At 52.2% G+C, this 22,958-nt stretch overlaps 1 protein-coding gene across 1 annotated transcript; it reads right to left on the reverse strand.

The window, feature by feature from the left end:
- Positions 1-734: 734 nt before the first annotated feature.
- Tns4 (tensin 4) lies at positions 735-22,742 on the reverse strand. Its single transcript, XM_021213903.1, has 13 exons — positions 22,699-22,742; positions 19,132-19,651; positions 13,368-13,740; positions 11,678-12,102; positions 8,936-9,022; positions 8,517-8,642; positions 7,290-7,382; positions 7,001-7,078; positions 5,062-5,133; positions 4,149-4,317; positions 3,491-3,559; positions 3,239-3,265; positions 735-1,277 (listed from the first exon to the last, which is right to left on the reverse strand). Exons 2-13 carry the CDS (start codon positions 19,556-19,558, stop codon positions 1,136-1,138), a joined length of 2,088 nt encoding a protein of 695 aa, XP_021069562.1. The 5' UTR covers positions 19,559-19,651; positions 22,699-22,742; the 3' UTR covers positions 735-1,135.
- Between the last annotated feature and the right edge of the window lie 216 nt (positions 22,743-22,958).

Consider the following 22,958-nt stretch of genomic DNA (forward strand, 5'->3'; position numbering starts at 1 on the left):
AAGCGGAACATGCAGGGGTGTGAAAACTCACTCCTGTCCTGTACCCAGCCTTGACTCTGACAACCTCGGGGCAGGCTGTATTTGATGCCCCTCTCCCCAAAGCGAGCTGAAGTGGGTTGCGTTATAAGGTGTATGCTCTGTGGCAACCTGGTCTGCTCTGGCTGAGGCCCTTGACCTGGTCCCCTGTCCATCATAGGTTGAACCTGGTAGGTTCCTGCCCATTCAGTACCCTCTTCCCATAGCAGGTCTTTGTGGAGCGATGCCCCCAGCTCCAAGTTGGAGTATGGTCTCTTCGGGCAAAGGCTTTGAAGACCATTGACTGAGATTTATGAAAACTTTAACCCCAACCCCATTGTGTGTGTGTGTGCACACGTGCGCTCTCGCCTCTCTGTCTCTTTCTCTCTGTCTTGTGTAGCTTAGACTGCCATAAACTCATTATGTAACTAAGAATGACCCTGAACTTCTGATTTTCCTGCCTTCCAGGGCTGGGATTACAACCATTGACCATTGAGCATGGTTTGTGGGGCTGGTGATCAAACCCAGTCCCGTTCATGTTGGGCAATCAGTCTACCAACTGAGCTACACACATCCTCAGCCCCAAACTTTTAAATCTCTGAGCCAGTGGATCCAAAAGACACTCAGCAAACCAAGGAAAGGAACAGGTGTGGGGAAATAGAGTCTGTCCCCAAACTCCGAGAACCAACCCCAGGTGCCAGCCAGGAAACCGATGGTTTTGATCCAGCACCTGCTGTTTACCACAAGGCAGGGGTCATAGGTCTCTGGCACAACCTGTCATGTAGGGAGTGCTCAGGCTAATGAGGCGAGAGGGTCCTTGCAGACAGTTTTTTACACAGGGAATCTTGGGTGTGGGCGGGCTTCAGTAGCATGATGGAGCACACTAAAGACTCCCAGCCGAGTGTCCAAGGAGCAGCTGTCTTAAGGACGGGTGTCTTTATAATCGAAGAGACTCAGAGCCAGGTGAAGGTTATTGCTGAAGTCACAGCAGGTTCAAAGGGTTCAACTTGATCAATCCAACTTGAGTCCAAGAGATAGGTTTGTCAATGTGGCCACAGTTCCATGTCCCCGGGCAAGTCCCTCGAGATGTCAGAGAAGGCACACAGACAACACCCTTCTCCTACATCCTTTCTGTGTCCTGAAGCAGAGCAGTCACTAGGCCGATGACCTGGGAAGCCGGCTGGACTGCATCGTACTCTGCGAAGAGGTGGCACACGTTCTCTTGTGGTTCTGTCTGGCTCTTGGCCACAAACCCAAAGATCCTGGTGAGAGAAGACAGTCTGAGGGGATGTGGGCTAGAGAGACATCATGCTGAGGGGAGGGTTGGATGGGGGGGACACTCAGCCTGAACCTAACTACCTTCTCTCCAAGCCAACTGGTTTCAGTGTCTTGTGTGCGCGCGTATGTGCGTATGTATGTGTGTGAGCGTGGAGGTTGGGTGTCTTCCTCAATTGCACTCTACTACGTTCTGAGGCAAGGCATCTCACTCGATCTAGGAGCTTACCAATTGGCTAGACTGGCCAATGAGCACCAGGGATCCTCTCATCTCTGCCTCCCCAGACACATTGCATCTGGCTTATTACATGGTTCTGGGGATCCACCTCGTGTCCTGTGCTTGAGTGGCAAACACTATACTCAGAGAGCCACCTCCCCAGCATGTTCAGTTCCCCCTTATAATGGGGCGGCTAAAGGAAGAAGGTGTCCCCCCACTCCCACCCCGACCCCGTCAGACAGGGAAAGCAGTTTATTCAGGTGCTGGGTTTCCTTCATTTTGAAAGAGGCTTCCTGAGGACAAGACTTGGAAGCTCCATTAAGGCACCATGTCCTTGGCTTTCATCCCCACAGCTCTGAGATACAACCTGTGCCTCTGGCATGACTCCCAGGGAGAAGACTGGGGAGTCTCTTAAGTGCTGCTGTTCCACACTGGCTGTCAAGCTCAAAATGGAAACCCCTTTCCTTCCTTCCTTCCTTCCTTCCTTCCTTCCTTCCTTCCTTCCTTCCTTCCTTCCTTCCTTCCTTCCTTCTGTGGGGCTGTGATAGGCAGCCTATTTTGGTTGAATGAGGCTTGCTCTGGCGACCCAGTAGAGGAAAAGCAAGCCACGCACGTTCCCAGAGCCAGGTGCCTGACACCTCAGAGCCCCCAACTCTATAATTCTGTGACTATCAGTCACGCAGACAGTGTCCCAAGCTTCTGGCATTCTGGCTAGACTCCACCCCCACAGTTACCTGACTATAGCCAGGTATGCTCCTCCCCACAGTTACCTGACAACAGCAAGATAGCTAAGCCCACTATAAGAGGGGCTGCTTGGCCCCTCCTCAGTCTTTTTAAGCTTTCACCTTTCTTACTCTCTTCTCTAGCCCCTCTTTCTTTCTCTCTCTCCTTTCCCCCCCTCTCTCCACATGGCCATGGCCGGCCTCTCTCTTTCTACCTTCTCTCCTTCTCCCTGCCTTTTTACAATAAAGCTCTAAAACCACAGACTACCTCTGCTCATCAAGGCCCGCAGTGCTTAAATGACGGGATAGGCTTTCCCCTAATGAGCTGCATCTAACCTCCCTCCCGAAGGCCTTCTTGTGCTCCAGCCACAGACCGGACCAAGGGCTCTCGCCTGTGTGGAAACCATCAAGTGCCCTTTCCCCCTGTTCTCTCCTCCCTTCGGCCCCCGGAGCTGAACCGAACCACCTGAGCCCCCACTTGTTCTCAGCTCCTCGGAAGTATCCAGAGTGGGATGCCGGAGGCTGGGAACCTGGTGTCTAGGAACCTGGTGTCTAGGAACGACTGCCCCTTGTCCACCATCCGCTGAGCTGGGGTCAGTGGCTTCACACAGCCAGACCCCCACCCAGGCCACATAGAAAGTGTCTGGCAGTCAGTCCTTCCGAGTCTGCCTGCCCAGAGCACCGGAACTCTGGTGGGATTCGGGTTCTCTTCCCTCTTTCTCCCACACCCACAGCCCCACATCCTTCCTTCCTTCCTCCCTCACTCCCTTGCTTCTCTCTCCCTCCCCCTCCTCCCTCTCTATGTAGCCTTAGCTAGCTAGCCTTGAACTGAACAAAGCCTGCCTGGAACTAACTATATAGACCAAGCTGGCCTCAGATTCACAGCGATCCTCCTGCCTCTGCCTCCTGCATGCTGGAATTGCAGGTGTATGCTATCACACTTGGGCTTCCCCCATTGGGGCCTTGGCACAGGGCCACCTCTTAGAGTCACTGAGATAGAGGGGCTTACCTGGAAGGCTTGCAGTACTTCCGCCACCTGAAAGAAAGGGACAGGACAGGAGTGAGTGATGGGGCTCTGCTCTTCAAGACCCTGACAAACAGTGGGAGCTGAGGCTTGGCGTCTGCCATGCCCCACCTGGCCTGGTCCCTGACCCCTTAGTGTTCACAGGCTGTCTCTGCTATTGCATTGCCAGAGTCAAGCAGATGCTGTGGAGGGTAGCTAGGCCTGGAGCGGCCTTCTTAGCTTAGCTCAGCAACTTACTTCCGTTGCTCGGGGTCCAGTCCACAGAAGCGGAGGGCGCCGAGTGGGTAGTGCCGTCGGAAGAACACCCTGAGTGGATGCAGAGGGAAGAGCCGGGCTGATGAGGGTTTATTCCTGTGCCATGCCCCCATCTCAGCATGTCTGGCTTCCCCAAAGCTCACACATCCTGTCCTAGTAGGATTCTCATGACCTGTCATGATTTCTCACTGTTGGAACTCCTCCCATGGAATACATCTGCCTTATGCTCTTATATTGGGGTCTTTGGACACCCTGTCCAATGCCATTCTTTTTTTTTTTTTTTTTTTTTTTGAAGCCAGGAGTTACATCTTGGTCTACCCTTGCCTTCCTGGTTAAATTACAGAAGGCTCTGGCTAGATTGAGTCCTGGGAAGAGGTGTGGTCATTCCATGCTGTCTAAGAGTCATTAGTGTCTGGCCTACATAGACTTAGTAGGCACCCAATGAAAACTGCCGAACTTGATGCCTGTTAGGACCAATACAGGAGGCCTAGGGAAGGTGGGGAACTTGTCTGGTGTCACCCAGCATTTACCGCCCCTTCTGAATCCAGGGCCCTGACCCTCTGTCTGTCTGTCTTTGGCCTTCCTTCCAGCCCTGCTCCTAAGTTAGCCTTGCAGCCCAGGAGCTAGGAGAAGCTCTTACTTCCTTTGGACATCTGTCAGAGTGATGCCCTGTTCAGTGACTTTGAAGTGGACGACAGTGGGCGTGGGGAGGACATCCCTCTCCAACGTGACTGAGATAGCCTTCTGCACAGCCAGGGCTCCACTCAGGGTCTCCACACTCACAGAGCTCAGGTACAGCGTGTGGCAACCTGTGGGATACAGAGTGGAAACGGGATCTGTAGCCAGGGTCTTATTATAGTGTGTGTGGATCACTGGATTCTGGTCCTTCCTATGCCCAGGGATAGGGATGGGGGTGTGTGTCAGGAATCAGGAATCCATGGGATTCTTTTAGAGCCACCAAAAAGACTTACAGTACAAGGGTGACCAAAACTGCTTTTCCTCTGCCTAGGGCTACCCCCTGCTCTCCCTCCCCCTCCCCGTGGCGAGCATAGAGAGAAAAAGGAGGGCAGCCTTTGTGCTTTGGGGAGTGTGGCACAAAATAAGAGCTGTCACTGAGTCTTGATGGATGCTTGGCCTCTGAAGTGGGGAGAGGACTAGGGCTTTGAAATCCATATGACTCAGACCTCATTCCCCACCAAGGAACCAGATCTGGAGACCACCCCCCAGGGCAGGAATCTCAAACACAGAAATACCCTAGTATATATACGTGTACAGTGTGTGCAAGGGTGTTGGCTTTCAGCTTACCCGCCCCTGCCCCCACTCTTCTTCCCTCCCCACTGGCCCACAGCGGCAACCTCTCATCTCTGGGTTTATGGAGCCGAGGAGGGGGGCAGTGGGTTGTTAAGGCTGTAGAAACAAAGCAGTAATGGAAAGCATGTGTGGGCCTGCGCACGCGCACGTGTGTGTGTGTGTGTGTGTGTGTGTGTGTGTGTAGGGCTGGGGAGTGGGCTCCAGGATTGCAGTGAGCCTGGCGCCTCCCCTATACCACTTACCGGCTGATATCTTCAGGCAAGAGGTCTGGCCGTGTGTGGGGGAGTCCGACGCTGGCTCTGCACCTCCCAGTTCTGAGCAGAGGCAAAGGGAAATGCCCAGGGGAGAGGGTGGAGTGAGCGGACCTCTCTCAGGGGAGCAGTCCTCAAGAATCCCTTTGAACATCTCCCACAGCCCTCCCCGCTGCTAGGAATGACAGGCTGGGAAGCCAGGTGCAATTGCCTCAATTAGGGAACCAAGGACCACTTTGCAAGCCTTTGATCTCTTCCTACCCTCTGTCCCCAGCCTCCCAGGTCCTGGCTCCCCCGCTGCTCAGACCGCGTCCTCACAAGCCCCTGACCTCTTCTTTTGGACCCCACCTTAGCCCCCTCTTTCTAGAGTAGGGATGCTGTCTCCATCCCTTGTTTAGGGCTGGCTCTTCCTGGCCCCTCTTCACCTTCATTCCTGCACAACTGAGATGTCCCCTTGGTCCGGAAGCTCCAGTGAATGAGGCTGCTGGCCTGAGCTTGGGGTTGTAGGCCGGTGGAGCAGCTGCGTAAGCCTAGAGTCTCATTTATTTGTTCCTTCTTCCCTTTCTTCCTTTCTGCCTTCTTTTTATCAGTCTTTAGCTCCCCTCTACCCCCACTCCCCACCTCCATCCCTGCCCACAAGACAGGGTTTCTCTCTGTAGACCAGGCTGGCCTTGAATTCACAGAGACCCACCAGCCTCTGCCTCCTGAGTGCTTCTGCATGTAGCACCACTGCATGTAGTCTTTTTTAAAAGTCAGTCTTATTATATTGTGCTGACTGAACTAGAACTCACTATGTAGCCTTAAGTTCCTGGTCATCCTGCCTCAGCCACCCACATGCTGGGATCATAGGTAAAGGCCACAACCTCATTTCTTACCAATGAAATGGAACAGTAAGCAGAGTTATAAGGGGGCGTACTGCCTAGCTTTGTGTCAACTTGACACAGTTGGAGTTATCACAGAGAAAGGAGCCTCCCTTGAGGAAATGCCTCCATGAGATCCAGCTGTGGGGCATTTTCTCAATTAGTGATCAANNGGGGAGGTCCCCTTGTGGGTGGTGCCATCTCTGGGCTGGTAGTCTTGGAATCTATAAGAGAGCAGGCTGAGCAAGCCAGGGGAAGCAAGCCAGTAAAGAACATCCCTCCATGGCCTCTGCATCAGCTCCTGCTTCCTGACCTGCTTGAGTTCCAGTCCTGACTTCATTGGTGATGAACAGCAACGTGGAAGTGTAAGCTGAATAAACCCTTTCCTCCCCAACTTGCTTCTTGGTCATGATGTTTGTACAGGAATAGAAACCCTGACTAAGACGGGGGGGTGGTAGTGGCATATGTTTGGGGAATAGCATCAGACGTGTTCGTCAACTGTTGGATTTAGGCTCTTTTATCCTTTCAAAGAAGGCTGCTGATTCTGTAAGGCAGCAGTTCTCAACCTTTCTAATGCTTCAACCCTTTAATACAGTTCCTCATGCTGTGGTGACCTCCACCATAAAATTACTTTCATTGCTACTTCGTAATTGTAATTGTGCTACGGTTATGAACTGTAATGTGAACATCTGATACACGAGATATCTGATATAAGACCCCTGTGAAAGGGTGGTTCAACCCTTAACCAAACAGGTTGAGAAACACTGCCCTAAGATCTATTCTGGACTAGGCACTGTGCAGTAAGCCTGGCCTGAAAAATCTCACTGAATCTGGTCGATGGTTGTTCTTATTTGAGTGTGTGTTTGTGTGTGTGTGTGTGTGGGGGGGAATGGCATGGCAGTGACACCGAGGCTCAGAAGTGCAAACATCCTTAAATTCTCACAGGTGGGAAGTGGAGAACCATGCAGACCTGGTCCAGAGCAAGCACATGTCATACTGACCCTAGTAAAATTCATAACCAAGGTTGGAGTGGCCACTGGAAGCAACGGGGACCAACAGCTCTGACCTACCTTTCTGTGGGATGGTGAGTTTACAGGGAAGGGCCAGGGCCATGATGGAGTGCTGGCACACGAAGGAAGAGAGGCTCCCTGCAAGGGAACAGGAAGCTCTGAGTGAGTAGGGCTTTCCCAGACCCCCTCATAGTGCAGGAGGCCAAGCCCAGAGGCATGGAGGTTGGGGAGGCTGGGGAGGCTGCTGGAGGCTGGGGAGGCTGGGGAGGCTGCTGGAGGCTGGGGAGGCTGCTGGAGGCTGGGGAGGCTGGGGAGGCTGCTGGAGGCTGGGGAGGCTGGGGAGGTTTACCAAAGTAGGGCTCCTCATCTGCTCCTTTCAGATGCACTCCTTTGGCTGAAGACTCAATCAGGAAGTGACGGATAAGGTCAGTGCCGTCCTCACCTAGACAAAGAAGGAAAGAGTTTTGTTTCAGATCCCTGTGTTGGCCAGCTTGGGCCCAGCCCACTTCTCCCAGGTCCATCGCAGGCTGTCACCATAGCCTCTGCCTCTCTGTGGAGGTGCAGATAGAAAACCTGTGTTCATGGGCTCCAAGGTGCCAGCACGTTTGCACAGAGGGGTCTGGATTTCGAAACTCACCTGCCCATTTCCTATCAGCTCATCCCTGCTGGAGCAGAGCTGGCTCTGACAGGTAGCAGAGGCTCTCTGACCCCACCCACCACAGCTTACTCCCTCATCTGGGCTCAATGCCTCTTGAAAGGCTTCTTTGAAAACCTGATACCTGCCCCAGAGGTTGCTGAATCCCCCACTCCCAACATTATGCTGTGGTTACAACTCTTGTTAGGCAATGCCTCTACCTCTGAGCCAACTCCCCAAACCCCTGCTAACAGCACAAGGTTGGGGGGGGGGCGTCTATCCTCATTCTATGCCTTAGATTCCTTGGGGGTCATTTACTCCCTGAGACTCACTCCTAATTGGGTTTATTACCCTAGGACTTTGTAGTACTGGCATGATTTGTTCTCATCTGCCTCCCCAGTAAGGTAGTTTCTGTGCGTGAGCCCTCTGTACACATGCCTGGTTCCTTACACAGGGCCTGGTAATAGATCTGCTACATCCCTCAAGAGATGTGTGCTGAGTTACCAGATGACCACGTGAGATTATAGGCGGGCCATTATACACATGTTAAGCTCTCTCACGCAGGATGAGCTATTGAACACATGGCAAATTATTTTATGAATGATAAGCTATCAGGAGTGTGATAAGCCCACAGATACATTAGTCATATTAGGTTCCTGGAGATGAGTCCAGGCTAGACAGAGGTGCCTGGAAGACGGCAGCCTGGGGAGAGGCTGTGGAGCCTTTGTTCAAGGGTGGGACAGGGAATCTGGGGAGGCAGGGGCATCTCAGGCTTTCAGAGTTGGTCTCCATGGTGCCTAGGGGCTAGAGGGTGGGCTGGGAGAGCTGAGAGGTAGACTGTTTTCCCTGGAGTCACCCTGATAGTCACTGTCAAGCATGGGGACAGAGTCAACCATGGTGGGGGCTCCAAGGTGATCAAGCAAAAGGTATGTACATACATACCTGGTCGGTTTGGAGCAGATGCCGGAGTCTCCTGTACCTTCAGGGCAAGACCAAAGGAGCCTCGGTAGGAGGAACTGTCCCTGATGACAAAGGCCCCCGGCTTCTCCGTCCTCAGCAGACTGATTGCTGGAACAGTCTTCAGTTAGAAGGCCACCCACTCTCCCACTCTCTATCCCCATCCCCATAGGGTTCTCACAGAGAAGTCACACAACCATTTGTCCCCAGGAAGCCTTCCTCCAGTCTACTTTCTGTATGTTTTGGTTATTTCCGAATGAGGCCAGCAGGTCACCACCCACCCTTCTGCTGTCTGCTGTTTGTCACCTGCTTTTTTTTTTTTTAATCCATGACCTGGGGCCCTATCTGCCTGCTGCACGAGGTTACTGAGTCGCCTGTCCTCTGGGACCCAGTCCTGGCTTTACCTTGCTCTCGAGTGATGCTTGGCTTAAACCAATACTTCGACGTGTCCATCACGAACTTCATGGTCGGCTGCATGTCCTTGGCAGGACCTGGAGACAGGCAGAGAAGAGGCATTCTGTAGGCTGGATAGAAGGTTGCCGAGAGAGGACTAGAGAAAGTGCAGGAGACCAGCCCTGATCCTCTTCCCAGGGATTCCATTCCCGCACCCTTCCTGAGCCCAGAAAGTTCTCCAAATAGCCCAAGGAGGAAAATCCAGCTGGAACTGGAGCTCACTGGGCAGAACGCTTGCCTAGTGTGCACAAGGCCCCGGGTTTGATCCCTAGCACAGTGTAAAACCAGGACTGGTGGCGCATGACTATGATCCCAGAGTTGGGGAGCCAAGGCAGGGGACAGCATTGAGCACAAAGCCAGCTTGACTACAGAATGAGATCCTATCACAAAAGCTGACAGCAGTCCTGGCAAGATGGCTCGGTGGGTAGTAGCTGTTGTCACGCAGGTCTGACAACCTGAGTTTGATCCCCTGAACCCTGCTCACTTGCTCTGGTCATATTTATTTTGTATATGTGGATACATTGTCCCTGTCTTCAGACACAGCAGAAGACGGCATCGGATGCCCATGACAGATGGCTGTGAGCCACCATGTGGTTTCTGGGAACTGAACTCAGGACCTCTGGAAGAGCAGTTGGTGCTCTTATCCACTGAGCCATCTCTCCAACCCTATTTTATTTATATGAATACACTGTAGCTGTTTTCAGACACACCAGAAGAAGGCATTGGATCACATTACAGATGGCTGTGAGCCACCATGTGGTTGCTGGGAATTGAACTCGGGACCTCTGGAAGAATAGTCGGTGTTCTTAACTGCTGAGCCATCTCCCCAGGCCCCCTGAACCTACTTTTAAAAAGTCATTCTTTGAGCCGGGCATGGTGGCACATGCCTTTAATCCCAGCACTCGGGAGGCAGAGGCAGGCAGATTTCTGAGTTCGAGGCCAGCCTGGTCTACAAAGTGAGTTCCAGGACAGCCAGGGCTATACAGAGAAACCCTGTCTCGAAAAACCACACACACACACAAAAAAGTCCTTCTTTGACCTCCACCTGTGTCCTGTGGCATCTGCCCCACCCTGGCAACAATGATGGTTTTTTGTTGCTGTTTTAAAGGCATACCTGAGGTGCCATTTTCTTCTGTTTGTGTTGCTTTCATGGGAGTGACCCATCGGAGGCTACAAGTGAGTAGCTCATATACACATCTTGGGAAGCCCAAGGCAGAGCCAGGCTCTGCCTGCAGATGGCTGAGGGAGGGGAGTCTGGGACAATGTCCTCGGGTCTCTGTGCATGGGAGGTATGTGCCCAGAGAGAATGCTTCAGCTCAGCCTGTGTTTACTGTTTCGGATTCTTTGGAAGTCTGTAGTCACAAGCTCCGGGAAGGAGGGTGTTTGCTGTTTTGTGGTTTTCAGCCATCTGTGTTGGAATGTATTGTCTCCATTCTGTTTGCTCCCTCTACGTTATCGTCAGCATCATACGTGAACGAACGTCAGAGTGAGGACTGACGTGCCCTCTGGCTCTCCTTGGATTAGCCAGTTAGTCACCAAGCCTCTTGCTCAGATAGCCTGAGGGTTGCCTGCCTCCCTTTACCTCAATTGCCCAGCCCTGATTCTAGTCCCACAACCCTTCTGCCAAGCAGCTTCCAGGGTCAACCATTCTGCCTGTACTGTTGACACCACATCTTCCCTGATTTACTTCCTGATGGCCCTTATCGTCCCAAGAAGGAAATCCACTTTTTAGTTTGACATTCGAGGACTCATACAATCTGCTACTATTCTCATTGACCTGCACCCAACATTCCAGAAGTTTCCTTACTGTACACACTGTGGGCTCATTGTTTTAACTATGAGGTCCCAGTTGTCTCTGCAAGGAATGCCTGTAGCTGGTCCTTGCTACTTTGTGGGTTCTTCTTTTTCCCACCCTTTGTATCTCCCTGGCTTTACCTCCTAGCACTAGATAGGAGAGGAGAGGAGAAGGAGAGAGGGAGGAAAGGGGAGAGAGAGAAAGAGAGAGATCCCGAATCTAATTTCTTTCCTTTTGTTTCTTTTGTGAGCATGAGACTACTGACAAGCCACACTCATCTCCCCTAAACAACCACCATCCACCAACCTCAGCTCTCCTCTCGGGGCCCTAGCATTTATAAACCCTCTGAACATTTCCCAGAATTCCAAAGCCACACAACGGCAGAAACTATCCACAGCTGGCAAAATTGTAGCCCTGCTAGAGCATAAGGCAAATCACAGTCAACTGCCCCAGACCATCCAAAGCAGCCTCATGCCCCACATCTGGGAATAAAACGGACTTTCTTATACGATTTCTGTGTTTTTACCAAAATCCCAGAATCCTCACTACAAATGTCTTCTCCCTTCCTCTGGCTGCAGCTTCGGCATCACATCGCCTGTTTGCCAAGCTGCATGCCTGAGCCTTGTAGCTTACAGGCGCTTTCTTCAACTGTCACCCACGAAGCATCTCTACCTCTGTGATGATACTACCCTCTGGTAAGCCTTGGTTTGGGCTACTAGTTTGTGTTCATCTGTGTGTCCTCACAAGGCTCGGCATACAGTGAGTAGTCAATAAAAGTGTTAAGTGGCAATCGCCAAACCCCCATCCCCACCCCCACCCCCGCCTTGGACTTTGACTAGTCCCCTTAACTAGTCAAATTAACCGTGTAATGCGCTGGAGGTGTTGGATTACAACATACCTTCTGGAGATGCAGTGAGAGGAACATCTGGCAGAGTCTTGCTGGGGTTCTTAGTGGCTTGACAGAGGTGGCTGGGAGGTGTAGCCCTAGACTGGACAGAGTTCTGGAGTCCTGGTGTCCGCTGGGCTGGGGGAGACTGTGGTTCTGGGCTCCCATTGATGAGCACTATGGGTATGTCCACCATGGAGTTGGTGACAGATGCAGGGCAGCTACTGGCCTGCTCCTTAGCCACTGGAGTAGACTGCACTGCTTGGGGCTGGCCCTTGCCCAGTATGGGGTTACTAGGAGCCTGGGCATCATTAGGTCTCACACACTGGGACCCTCGGTCCAGGCTGTGGAGGCTGGAGGATGAGCTGGCTGGACTTCCCAGGGATCCAGAAGATGAGGGAAAGCTGGCGAGGCTTGAGTGGGGGAGGGACTGATTGCTGCAGGAAAAAGCACACAAGAGTATTAGGGTGTTGGGTGACAGTGACTTGGGGTCAGAGCTAGGTTCTAGAATCTAGCTGTCTGGGAGCCCTATCTTGGGTCAATCAGAACATTGCATATCCCCTTACCAAAAACTCAGAGCAAAGAGAACCCTTATCTGCATTCAGGTACAGATGTCATGTACCCTGACATCATAGGTGCAGAACCTCTCTTGGCCTAGAGGATCTCTTGTCATTTAAACTAGCCAATGGAATTAACCTCCAGCAGGTTAGCCTGGCCTGCATTTTCTGCTTTCCCAACCAGGCTGCTCTGATGGAATTGCCACAGGCAGCAGTATCTCCACTCCCTGTCACTCTCAGGAGCCCTGTGGGGACAGGCTATACTGGCCATGTCTTGGACTGATGCAGGGTGAATGTTCCATCTGGAGGTGGTCACCTCTTCTAGGCCAGGGACTGCTTTGGCCATTGCCTTTGGCGTTAGTGTGTGGGGATGAGGTCCAGTGGTTTAGTTGTCCTGGAGCTGGATGGGCTGTTGTGCATTTCTACGGTGAGGCCTAAGAACAGGGAACTGGGGCAGTTGTAAATAAGGCCCAGGGGGTTGGTCCCTCCTAACTAGGCTTTCTTTGTCAGTACCAGGGTGGTGGGGGGCAGGGGGAGATGTGGGGGGGCGGCTTTCATTCCTAGATGCTTCACCTCAGGCCCCCAATCTGTGTACACCTCTGAGATGCACTTATTTTCCAAAGTTATTTATTTTATGCATGTGCGTGTCATGCCTGTGGAGGTCAGAGGAGGACACTGGATCCCCTGGGACTAGAGTGACAGATGCTTGTTAGCTGCCATATGGGTGCTAGGAACGGAACCTGGGTCCTATGCCAGAGAAGGAACACTCTTAACCATTGAGCTACCTCTTCAGCTCCCACCCCTAAGTTTTAAAAGTCCTTCCTCCAGATGGGTCATGTGAGGGCTGGAAAGCAAGCAAGCGAGCCTCTTTAAAGGAAGCACTCCATTCTCAAAAGGTCGATGGAAGCCAAGAGTTGAGCACACACTGAATTATGTTCTAAATGCTTTGAGGGGAGCCTGAGATAGAGATGTCTGTGGTGCTAGAAAAGACATCGTGCATGCTTTTCCTCTTCATGCCCATGCATTCTGCTCACAGAACAGGGTGCCCTTCTAGTGTGTGTGTGTGTGTGTGTGTGTGTGTGTGTGTGTGTATGCACACATGCTGCCGTGCATGCAATTGCGGTCTGCCCACAGACAGAACTTACCTTCCAAACACATAGCTGACATCCGATACAGGGCTGGCTGACAGCATAGAGACCCTGCTGCCCCTCTGTGGGGCCCTGAGCCCTTTCTCCCAACCTGGAGGAGTTGCCAGTGGAGAGCCAGAGGCTCTGCTTTCCCGGCAAGGGATGGCATTGTTAAAGGAAGGAGGGGTGAGGGGAGAGGGACCCCTGCCCTGGTTCCCAGAGAAGATGAGGCTCTCGTTGCTGCTGCGGGTCTCTCGGGGGATGTCCCTGGAGAGGAAGAGGCTGCCACCTCGTGGAGAGCCAAATGGTGGGGTGACACACGGGCTGGAGCAGCGTTGGGGACCGTCAAGGCATCTTGATCTGGTGGAGGTCACTTCAATATACTTTATATCTTTAGGGGGAGGGGAGAGAAAGAAAACACTGCTGGAGTTGGGCAGTGGTGGCACACGCCTTTAATCCCAGCACTTGAGAGGCAGAGGCAGGAGGATTTCTGAGTTCGAGGCCAGCCTGGTCTACAGAGTGAGTTCTAGGACAGCCAGGGCTACACAGAGAAACCCTGTCTCGAAAAACCAAAACAAAAAAACCCACAAAAACCACTGCTGAATTCTAGTAGCCATAGAGAATTGGGGCTTACTCTCCAGACCAGGGGTGGAGCACTGTCTGGCACAGGTGGCAGAAACTGGGGGGTGCACAAGCTGTCCCCTTTCTAGAGGGTCACAAATCCTTTTCCGTGGCTTCCCAGGACAGAAACCCCGGAGAGCACCCAGTTTACTAAGCCGGCTCATCCCTCCTCTATTCAAAACTGTGGCGCCCGGCCTGCCCTGGGGTCTTCAGGCTTCCTTCTTCACAGCCTGGGTGAGAGTAGGCATTAGGTTAGGCACACGGGACTAGTGGGCTGTTTTGGGCCTGCTGGTTCCTGCGATGTAGAAACCTGGCTCTGCAGTCACAGGAACTTGGGTGTGAATCCTGACGTCAGCGCTTTCTAGCCCGGAGGCACTGAGTAACTTTCCAGACCTCTCTCGGCCTCAGTTTCCTTATCTGCAAAGCTTTGATCCTGTCTCAGCCTCCTTGGGTGGTGCTGAGGAGCAAACACGGGATGAAGAGAGCCTGGTTCATGGCCGACCTCTTAAGGAAGGAACATTCCTTACCAGCTGCCCTTGGTCCAAAGGGAGCCCCCTCGATAGCTCACAATGAGTATCTTTGGCTGAAGAGGATGAAGTAACATGATTTAGGGAACTACACTGTGCTCTGAGAGAGATCTGAGAGTGAGAGAGATTCTTCCAGGAGGCTGGCAAGTACAGTTACACACACACACACACACACACACACACACACACACACACACAGAGCTACCTTTTGAGACACAATCTATCCCCAAACTCCTTAAGGCCAAAATTAACCTTGATCTTCTGATAATCCCGCCTCAACCTCTTCAGTGCTGGGATCACAGGTCTGAGCCACCGCTTCTAGTTTTATGTGGTACCTGGAGCACTGGGGCTCGAACCCAGGGCTTTATGCACGCCTGGCCAGCCCTTTACTGAGCTGCAGCCCTAGCCCCACCTTCTATTTTTAGAAAAACTTTAGACCTATAACCAACTCTGACCCTCTCACTGGCCCCTGAGCAGGCCAGACATTGTTTTTACAGAGGCAACCAGTGACTGGAGATTGTGTGGGAGTTGAGGTTCCTTGCATAACTTTTACCAAAGATAGGCAACTGCTAGCACGCAACATAGTTGCTACCTACCTGTGCTGTTACAGCAGCTCCATTCAAACGCTGTAATCCCTAAGTAACAAAGAAAAACTCAAGGCTTGGCTAGGTTAAGTGAGCTCTCCGATGCCACACATCTGAAGGAATGGAAGAAACTCCAGTTTCTGCCCTTGAGCTGTGTTAGGGTTTTTTTTCTCGGACAAAGAGGAACTCTTTGAGATCCCATTTTAAGACCTTCTTCATGCATGTCTGCCCCAGTGTGGATCTCTTAGCCTGGTGAAATTACTAGTCACCCCCCCCCCCCCCACTTCCTGGGTCATAAAAGTATCTAAGATCTTGTATGGGAGCCGAGTAGGGCGGGGTGGGGGGGAGGAAGGCTTTATGCTGTGAGTCACCCCCCCCTTGTCCTGAGGTAGATGACTGGGGAGGTGGAGGCTCCCACCCCATCCCTGGGGTGCAACCGCTGTTTACAGGCCTGTGGGGCAAGTCCCAGCAGTGTAGGGTGGATGTAGGCGCCAGCCGCAGGCCTGGCCAGTGAAGGGGGGGGCATGTGGGTGGGGGGAGGAGAGGTGGTTATTAAACAGCCTGCCCTTGGGCCTGGCAAACAGCCTTGCCTGGCAGAAACTGTTGGAAAATGAGATGTGGGGACCCGTTCCAAGGATGGGGTGGGAGGTCGTAGAGAGGATAAGGAAGATGGTGTTTGGGTCTCAGAGCTAGGAGCCCTCTGGGATGGATAGTAACCCTGAAGGACAAGTATAAAGAAAGGAAAAGAGGAGGCAAGGAAGGGGACTGCTGACCAAGTTCTGGGGTGAGGGGGGCCTCGGCTGAGTTTCAGAGATGTCTGTAGGTTGCCTCTCAGCAAATTCCAGTTTAGGGAGAGAACAGGAACAAGGGCTTTGAGGATTAGAACTAGCCTGACCTGCTACTCAGTAGGGGGTGATTGAGGATCCCGGTTTCCCTCCTCGACCTCAGTTAACACATCTGTAAAATGAGGTCACTGTGATCTCCCTCAGCTGCAGGGACACACACATCACAGGGGCTAATCCTCACAAAAGGAAGTCTAGAGAGGATGACCAAGCTCGAGGAGAGGACGGTTGGTTGAGCTTTTACCAAGGGAGGAGAAGCAGGACAGAGAGCCTCTGCTGGTTCCTGAGGACAAAGGAGGATGGATGGGATGTGCGTGGCGTGGGGTCGAGGACGCGAACATGGGAGGAATCTCACCCAGAATTCTGTGCAGTGCCCTGGGCCTGGGGTTGCCTTCTTTCTCTCTCGCCAGCAACAGTGGCCCACAGGAGGGTCTGGGGAGGCTGAGAAGGGCATAGCAGGCCTGTGGTGCAGGCATCTGCCGTTCTCGGGGAGTTGTGTCTGCCTCTGGTCCAGCGCTCCAGAGACAGAGGTTGGAGGTTGCCTGGTGGCTGGATAGCCTGGGCTACAGAGCAAGACTTTGTTTTAAAAGGGGGAGGAGGGGTCAGGGCAGAGGACTGGCAGGGCTTTCTGGCCACCGCCAGGTTTTTTTTGTATTCCTTGTTCCCCAGAGTTGAATGGACCGACCCATGCTTATAGTGGCAGGCTGTACCCCAGAAAAACCCGGGGATGGGGACCCTTCTGGCATTTGCTTACCACCAGTTCCTTCCGTGGAGGAGGACATTGGTTGGGTGTCTACTCCACACCCCACCCTATGCATGTGGACTCCTAATAACGATCTTGCCCCAACTGGTTTTGGCCGGGTGGAATCCCTGCCCTGGGGCTTGAACATTAAAACCCTGGGCTGGCTCCTGCCAGTGATAATTAGGTCTAAAGCGCTTCCCTGCAGTGATGTGCCCATGACTGGCCTTCAGCAGCAGAAGGCAACTGGGGAAGAAGGCAGCTCCTGTCATAGGCTTGGCAGGACTAGGGGAAGTGGTGCGGAGGCCAGGATCCCCTACTGGGTGCAGGAGGGCCTGGGTGCTGTGCTGGCTTCTATCCCAGAGTCCACACTGACTTGGGGCTGGCCGTATCGGCAATCCCAAGGCTACCATGGCTCAGTGCACCAAGGCTTGTGACAAACATTCTTTCAGGCTAAGAGCTCTTATTTTGTTCGTTGCATAGATGAGGAATGAAAGATACAGAAGCAATGTCAACGGCTTACATTGTAAGGTCCTCCTGAGCCCAGTGGTTAGGTTACATGGGTTCCTTATTCAAGCCCATGTTAACTTAGCTGTTCATCTGTAAAGAGGGGTCAAATTCTCATCTCAGTGAGGTAGGATTGGAGGACTGAAGGTTACTAATCCTAGCACTTAGGAGGAGAAGGCAGGAAGAGGAGGAGGAGGAGGAGGAGGAGGAGGAGGAGCTACTTAGGATGACTGAGGCCAGCCTGGGCTACATGAGATGCAGGGAGAAGGAGGAGAAGCAAGAGGAGGAGGAGAGGAAGAGGAGGAGGAATAGGAGGAGGAAGAAGAGGAGGAAGAAGAGGAAGAGGAGGAGGAGGAAGAGGAGCTACTTAGCATGACTGAGGCCAGCCTGGGCTACATGAGATGCAGTCTTTAAAAAAATGATTCTCACAGCCGGGGCTATACAGAGAAACCCTGTCTTGAAAAAAAAAAAAAAAAAAAGAAAAAAAAATTCTCTGGAAGGTACTCAACGTAGGGATAGGGCCTGGCAAGCAGTAAAAGCACAGTAAAGGAACATTGTCCTAGATCCCAACCCGGGACGCCTAGCTCCCGCCATCCGACCCCTGGAGGCCTGACCTGTTGGTTTGCCCCATAGGTCTGCCACTAGCTGACCATCATTCTCAGAATGCTTGAGATTTTCTAGGCATAGGAAACTGAGTTGGCACCCAGGGCTTTCCAGATTCCCTTGGACTGAGCGGACTGGTGTCGGCTTGTATCAGCTTGTTAAGGCTAAAGACGACAGATTTCAAGAGGTTGTCTAGCTGGTTGCTGAACACGGCCATTACTAACAATTGCTTTCTGCAAATTCGTAGTGAAATAACTTAGATTCAAAATTAAAAACAAAAACAAAACAGAACAAAACAAAAAACACTGACCATTGCAGTGTTCAAGAGAGGAGATGGAGTTTTAGGACTAGCCTGGGCTACACAGAGACTCTGGTCTCAAAAAACAAAACAAAACACCAAAGACAAAAAAAAAAAAGAAGCAAAAAAAAACCTTAAAAAAGAGCAGACACACTGAAAATACACACATTCCCATTAGTTTACCATTCTGTATGCTTTAAGTTTATATGGCAATAGTGAGATATAATATATCTCACTATTGGTACAGTGAGATCGATTTTGTTAGTAGCTTGGGACTGGCCAGGATGGGAGACTTTAGACCATGGGAATGGGCAGATGCATCAAAGCATGACTTCGGGCTCCCCATCAGTGAGCCAGCATCTTTTCTCTTGAGTTCTGTGTCTCTCCCTCCCCACTATTTCCAGCTTGGACCTTTCTCAAGAGATGTTCCCCTAAGCAGGGGTTGGGGCCACCTAGAACTCCTATGATAATTTCAGGGGACCAAACTTAGACTAGAAAGAAAACCATCAAGAACTTCAGTAAGAGTCGGGCGTGGTGGCGCATGCCTTTAATCCCAGCACTCAGGAGGCAGAGGCAGGTGGATTTCTGAGTTCGAGGCCAGCCTGGTCTACAAAGTGAGCTCCAGGACAGCCAGGGCTGCACAGAGAAACCCTGTCTCAAAAAAACGAAAAAACAAAACAAAACAAAAAAACTAACAAAGAAAAGAACTTAAATAAGGCCCAAGGACTCTGCAATCAGGAAGCCCTCACTATGTGCACGTCATTATAGAAACTGCTAACATGGACAAGCATATTTAAATTCTCATTAAAAAAAAACAAAACAAATGAAACTGGACTCTACCAGCTTCTAAACTCAGGACCCAGACAGAATTGTATAGTGAGAGAAAGTTGTACTTATACTTTTTGCACAACGGAGAAATCAGAAAGGCCAGAAGCTTGTTTGGGGCTGCATAGTACTCCCCACAGGACAGGGCCGCCTGTGCCTCAGATTCTGTAGAAGAGCTCTTATTTGGTTGAGATCTGTCACCCAGCTCCCCTCTTGGTTGTGCCCCAGATCCTTACCTAAGGCTTCAGGTTCTTCCTTCTTGTTCCTTGATGCGATACTGTTGGTAGACTCAGCCTGGGGACCGGCAGTCCCAGAGGGAAGCAGCTGGAAGGTGGGGTCTATCTCTAGGATCATCTGGTTGAGGGCCTCCAGGGAGAAGTCAATGCAAGATTCCAGATCCTGCGAGGCCTCCGAGGTCTGCTCCCCAGGGCACTGAAGGAGGCAGTGAGCTCTGGCCTCAGCCTGCTGGGCCTGCTGGAGCCTGTCAGAGCTGCCTTTGTGGAGTGTTGGGGCCACCAGAGGCTGGGTTCCCCAGCTTTCTGTGGTGTAGTAAGGACACAGGGCTGGGAGGCCAGGGCTGGAGGTTGGGTGCAGGGCCATCCTGGATTCCTCACGGGGAGTCAAGCTGACCACGTGACCTCCAGCCAGCAGGGAGCTGAACATGATGGGGCAGTGAGCTCGGGGCTTTACCTCAGGCTTCCAAGCAGCCTCACTTCTGCCCTGGAGCTAGATCCTGCTCACGAGGGCTCCAAGGACCTGAAATGTGAGAGAGGGAGCTAAGTGACCTCTGGAGGTGAAACCCCTCCCTAGGTCCTCAGCGAAGAACAGAACAAATCAACTCATTCAGTTAGAGTTCCCTCTGGCTTCCTGGCTTTGACACTCACCGGCTGTGTAAGTTTGGACAAATGAATTAAGTTTTCCCCAACTTAGTTTCCTCATTTAAAAAAATGAACGAACCCTAATCATGTGCTCAGGACAAGGCCCGGGATAGCGGAGCCTCTGGAAGGGATGGTTAGATGACTTAAAGGGGTGATTAGTAATCACTTACGATGTCATGCATGTATTTCTAGATGAATGTTAGCCAGTTGTTTACGAGGAACTACCAGGTTCATGAAGCCCTTTCAAGTCCTTATAACAACCCTATGAGGTAGGAACCAACATTACCCCATTTGGCAATAAAAAGAACGGCTCAAGCATCGTATAGGCAACTAGTGTCGGAACAGGACTGGACTCTAGGCTGCCTTCGGTCTGACCTCCTGTCCTGAGGCTAGTCGGTGAAATGGATCAGCAAGTGGGCAAGCAGGTGTGAGTAAAATCACAGGGGACTCAGGAGGAGATTCTGTGGCACTGGTGGGGGTGACAGCAGGGAGGACTTTGTGGAGAAGGGGACATGCCAAACTGGAAAAGAAGGAGCTAGCAAGACAAGGCGGGTAAGAATGAGGAGGTAAGGAAGTGTTCAAGCAGTAGCGTGGCATGTGCAAAGGCCCAGTGGCCAGATGGGACGTCAAAGGTTTCCAGGAAACAGGCACTTGGGATGGAGGGATAGCATGGAGCCAGTGAGCTAGCTAGGCTCCGCCAAGACTCACAGGCTCAGCTCAGGATGGACAACTCAAACTCTACAGGTAAGAGCAAGCCACAAGAGTGTTTTGAACTGCGTAGTGACATCACCCACTGACGATCACTCCCCTGGGGGCTCATCCAGAAAGAGAAAGAAATGTCCTAACTTTTTAATCTTCTCTATGTGAAAAGTTCTTCCTATTGTCTAATCTTGATGCCACATACTTGTTTCTCATGGCTTGGTGTTGGGGAGGAGGTAAAAGGTCCTGAGACAGCCTAATGAGAAAGCTGGGTGGAACAGGGACACGCTGACCTCAGTCCCGGTAGCTGTGAGCTTTGCTGCCTGCCTACCGTGTCAGAGCATGAAGCTACAAGGTGCCGCGTGAGGAGCCATCAGACAGCTCTGGGGTTGAGTTAGAAATTGGGGCTCACGGAGTAGGACTTCCTCATTAGGGGTTTCCCAGGTACCAAGCACCCATCCAGGTGCCAGGCACTGGTCAACATGCCTTATGCAGCCGCACCTGGTATGTCAACCTTCTAGGTTGCCCCCGAAGATACCCAGACTCACAGAAGTCAAGAGAACACTAGGGGTTGGGGGTGGCACACACACCTGTAATCGCAGCACTAGAGATGTACAGGCAGCAGGAGCTACATAGTGAGTTCAAGGCCACCTTGAGCTAGATGAGCCCCTGTCTCAATTCCCCCATCCCTCATCCCCCCAACCAAGCAATCAAATAACCCACAAAACCCCAAGAGGCTTCATATTTGAGATTCAAATCTAGGCCTTGGACCTTTGTAATCTTAATTCCTTCAGCCACACGGAGTTCAAAGGCAGAGGGGACATAGAGATGGGGCCATGGTATGCCTAATGAAAAACAGCCAGGCCTGTCTGACCCCCCCTCCCCCAGGTTCCTATGGCTATGTTATCAAACTTCTTGGGTCCTGGAAGCAGGGGTGGGGGTGGGGGACAAGAGGAGGGGGCGCTCATGCTGGTGTGGAGAAATCATGTGGTGAATCAAATCTACAAATGGCAGTGGAATGGAGCTGGCCTCTGAGCGCCTTCCGTGGGGGCAGATGAGGACACAGAGCCCAAGACACAGCTTTTCCCACAAAGTCTCCAAGAGTCCAAGGAGCCAGGCACAGCAGGCAGGGTTCACTGCCAGGCCTACAGAGGAAGCCGGGGAACTCCAAGCAGGGTGTACTGGAAGCTGAGCATTCCCCATGACCAGGACTCAAGGTTGCCCAGCCGCTGCCTTTGTGCATAAGGATACTGTCCTTCTCTGAGCGGATCTTAGAGGTCTTATCTGTCTGATGGTGACTTGATAATAACGGACACTTGACCCTCGTTCTTTTTCCCAACACTTCTGAGGGGGGGGAGTGCTGGCAGGGCTGAGGGTCTTGCCCAGGCTCCAAGTGTATGTCCCAAATCTCATGGGAGGTACTCTTGCCTCTAAACATCAGTCCCACAGAATCACCCTCTATTCTCTGTCTAGACCCAACGGATACTGAGCTTCAGGGAGAGTTGCTAAGGACAGGAAACCCTTCTGCATCTTTTCATTTGACCTTCCCAAGTCATCCCTGGGCTCAGGCTCAGACTCTGTCTGCTCCTCTGAGATGTGGCTATACACTCCAGGGCCTCCCAACCGTGCTCTATGTCTTAGAGAGGAGTGCCTGGGCTCAGATTGTGTGTGTGTGTGTGTGCATTGCATGTGTGTGTGTGTGTGTGTCTTAGGAAGGATTCCAGTTATCTAGGCCCTATTTACAGCTCCCTCCTACCTTCTCTTCTTCAGATTCTAACTCTTGTTCCTTTCTCTTTCCCTCCTCAAAACTCTGGGGGGGGGGCAGGGAACCCCTGGGGCAGCTGGAAAGCCCTCATGGTCATCCTGGTTTACCTCATAGGAGCCCAGGTAGAGAAGGCAGAGGATGGAGTCCCAGTCTCCCCTATCACACAAGCCCAGGATCCCCATCATTTGAGCCTACTCCTCATTGTCCCTTGCCTCCCTAGGAGCCATGTGGCCTCACCTGGGGCAGCAGGCAGAGGACAGCCTCCTAGACTGGCTTAGTGCTCTGTCTAGGAATCAGGAGACCCGGGTCTATCCAGGCTCTAATCTGGTGTCCAAGATCCCAAGGCCAGCTTCTTTCGCAGTCTTGGATTCTATTAGCTGTGTACCCCGGGGTGCAGACTTAGCTCTAGTTTAAGTGCAGACAGAACTAGGTTCCCCCACGCAGTGAGTAAAAGCACCTACCTGCTCGTGGGCCGCTGCTCCACTCTCAGGATCGAACTGTGCTGAGGTCAGGTAAACTGCAAGAGGAGGAGCCAGCAAACCTTAGGACTCGCCTTAAAAACAGCCCGCCTTCCGCCCTCCCTGCTTCTCCCCTACAGCCCTACACGTGGCCTTGACAGCAGCTGGCCCCGCCCCAGAGGTGTCCTAACCGCTCAGGTGGGGCAGGTACAGGCTGGGAGAGGTGTGTGTTAGGGGTGGGTGATTCAAGCACCGGTTAGGGG

This window comes from Mus pahari, chromosome 14 (assembly GCF_900095145.1).
Source record: "Mus pahari chromosome 14, PAHARI_EIJ_v1.1, whole genome shotgun sequence".
NCBI classification, from domain to species: domain Eukaryota; kingdom Metazoa; phylum Chordata; class Mammalia; order Rodentia; family Muridae; genus Mus; species Mus pahari.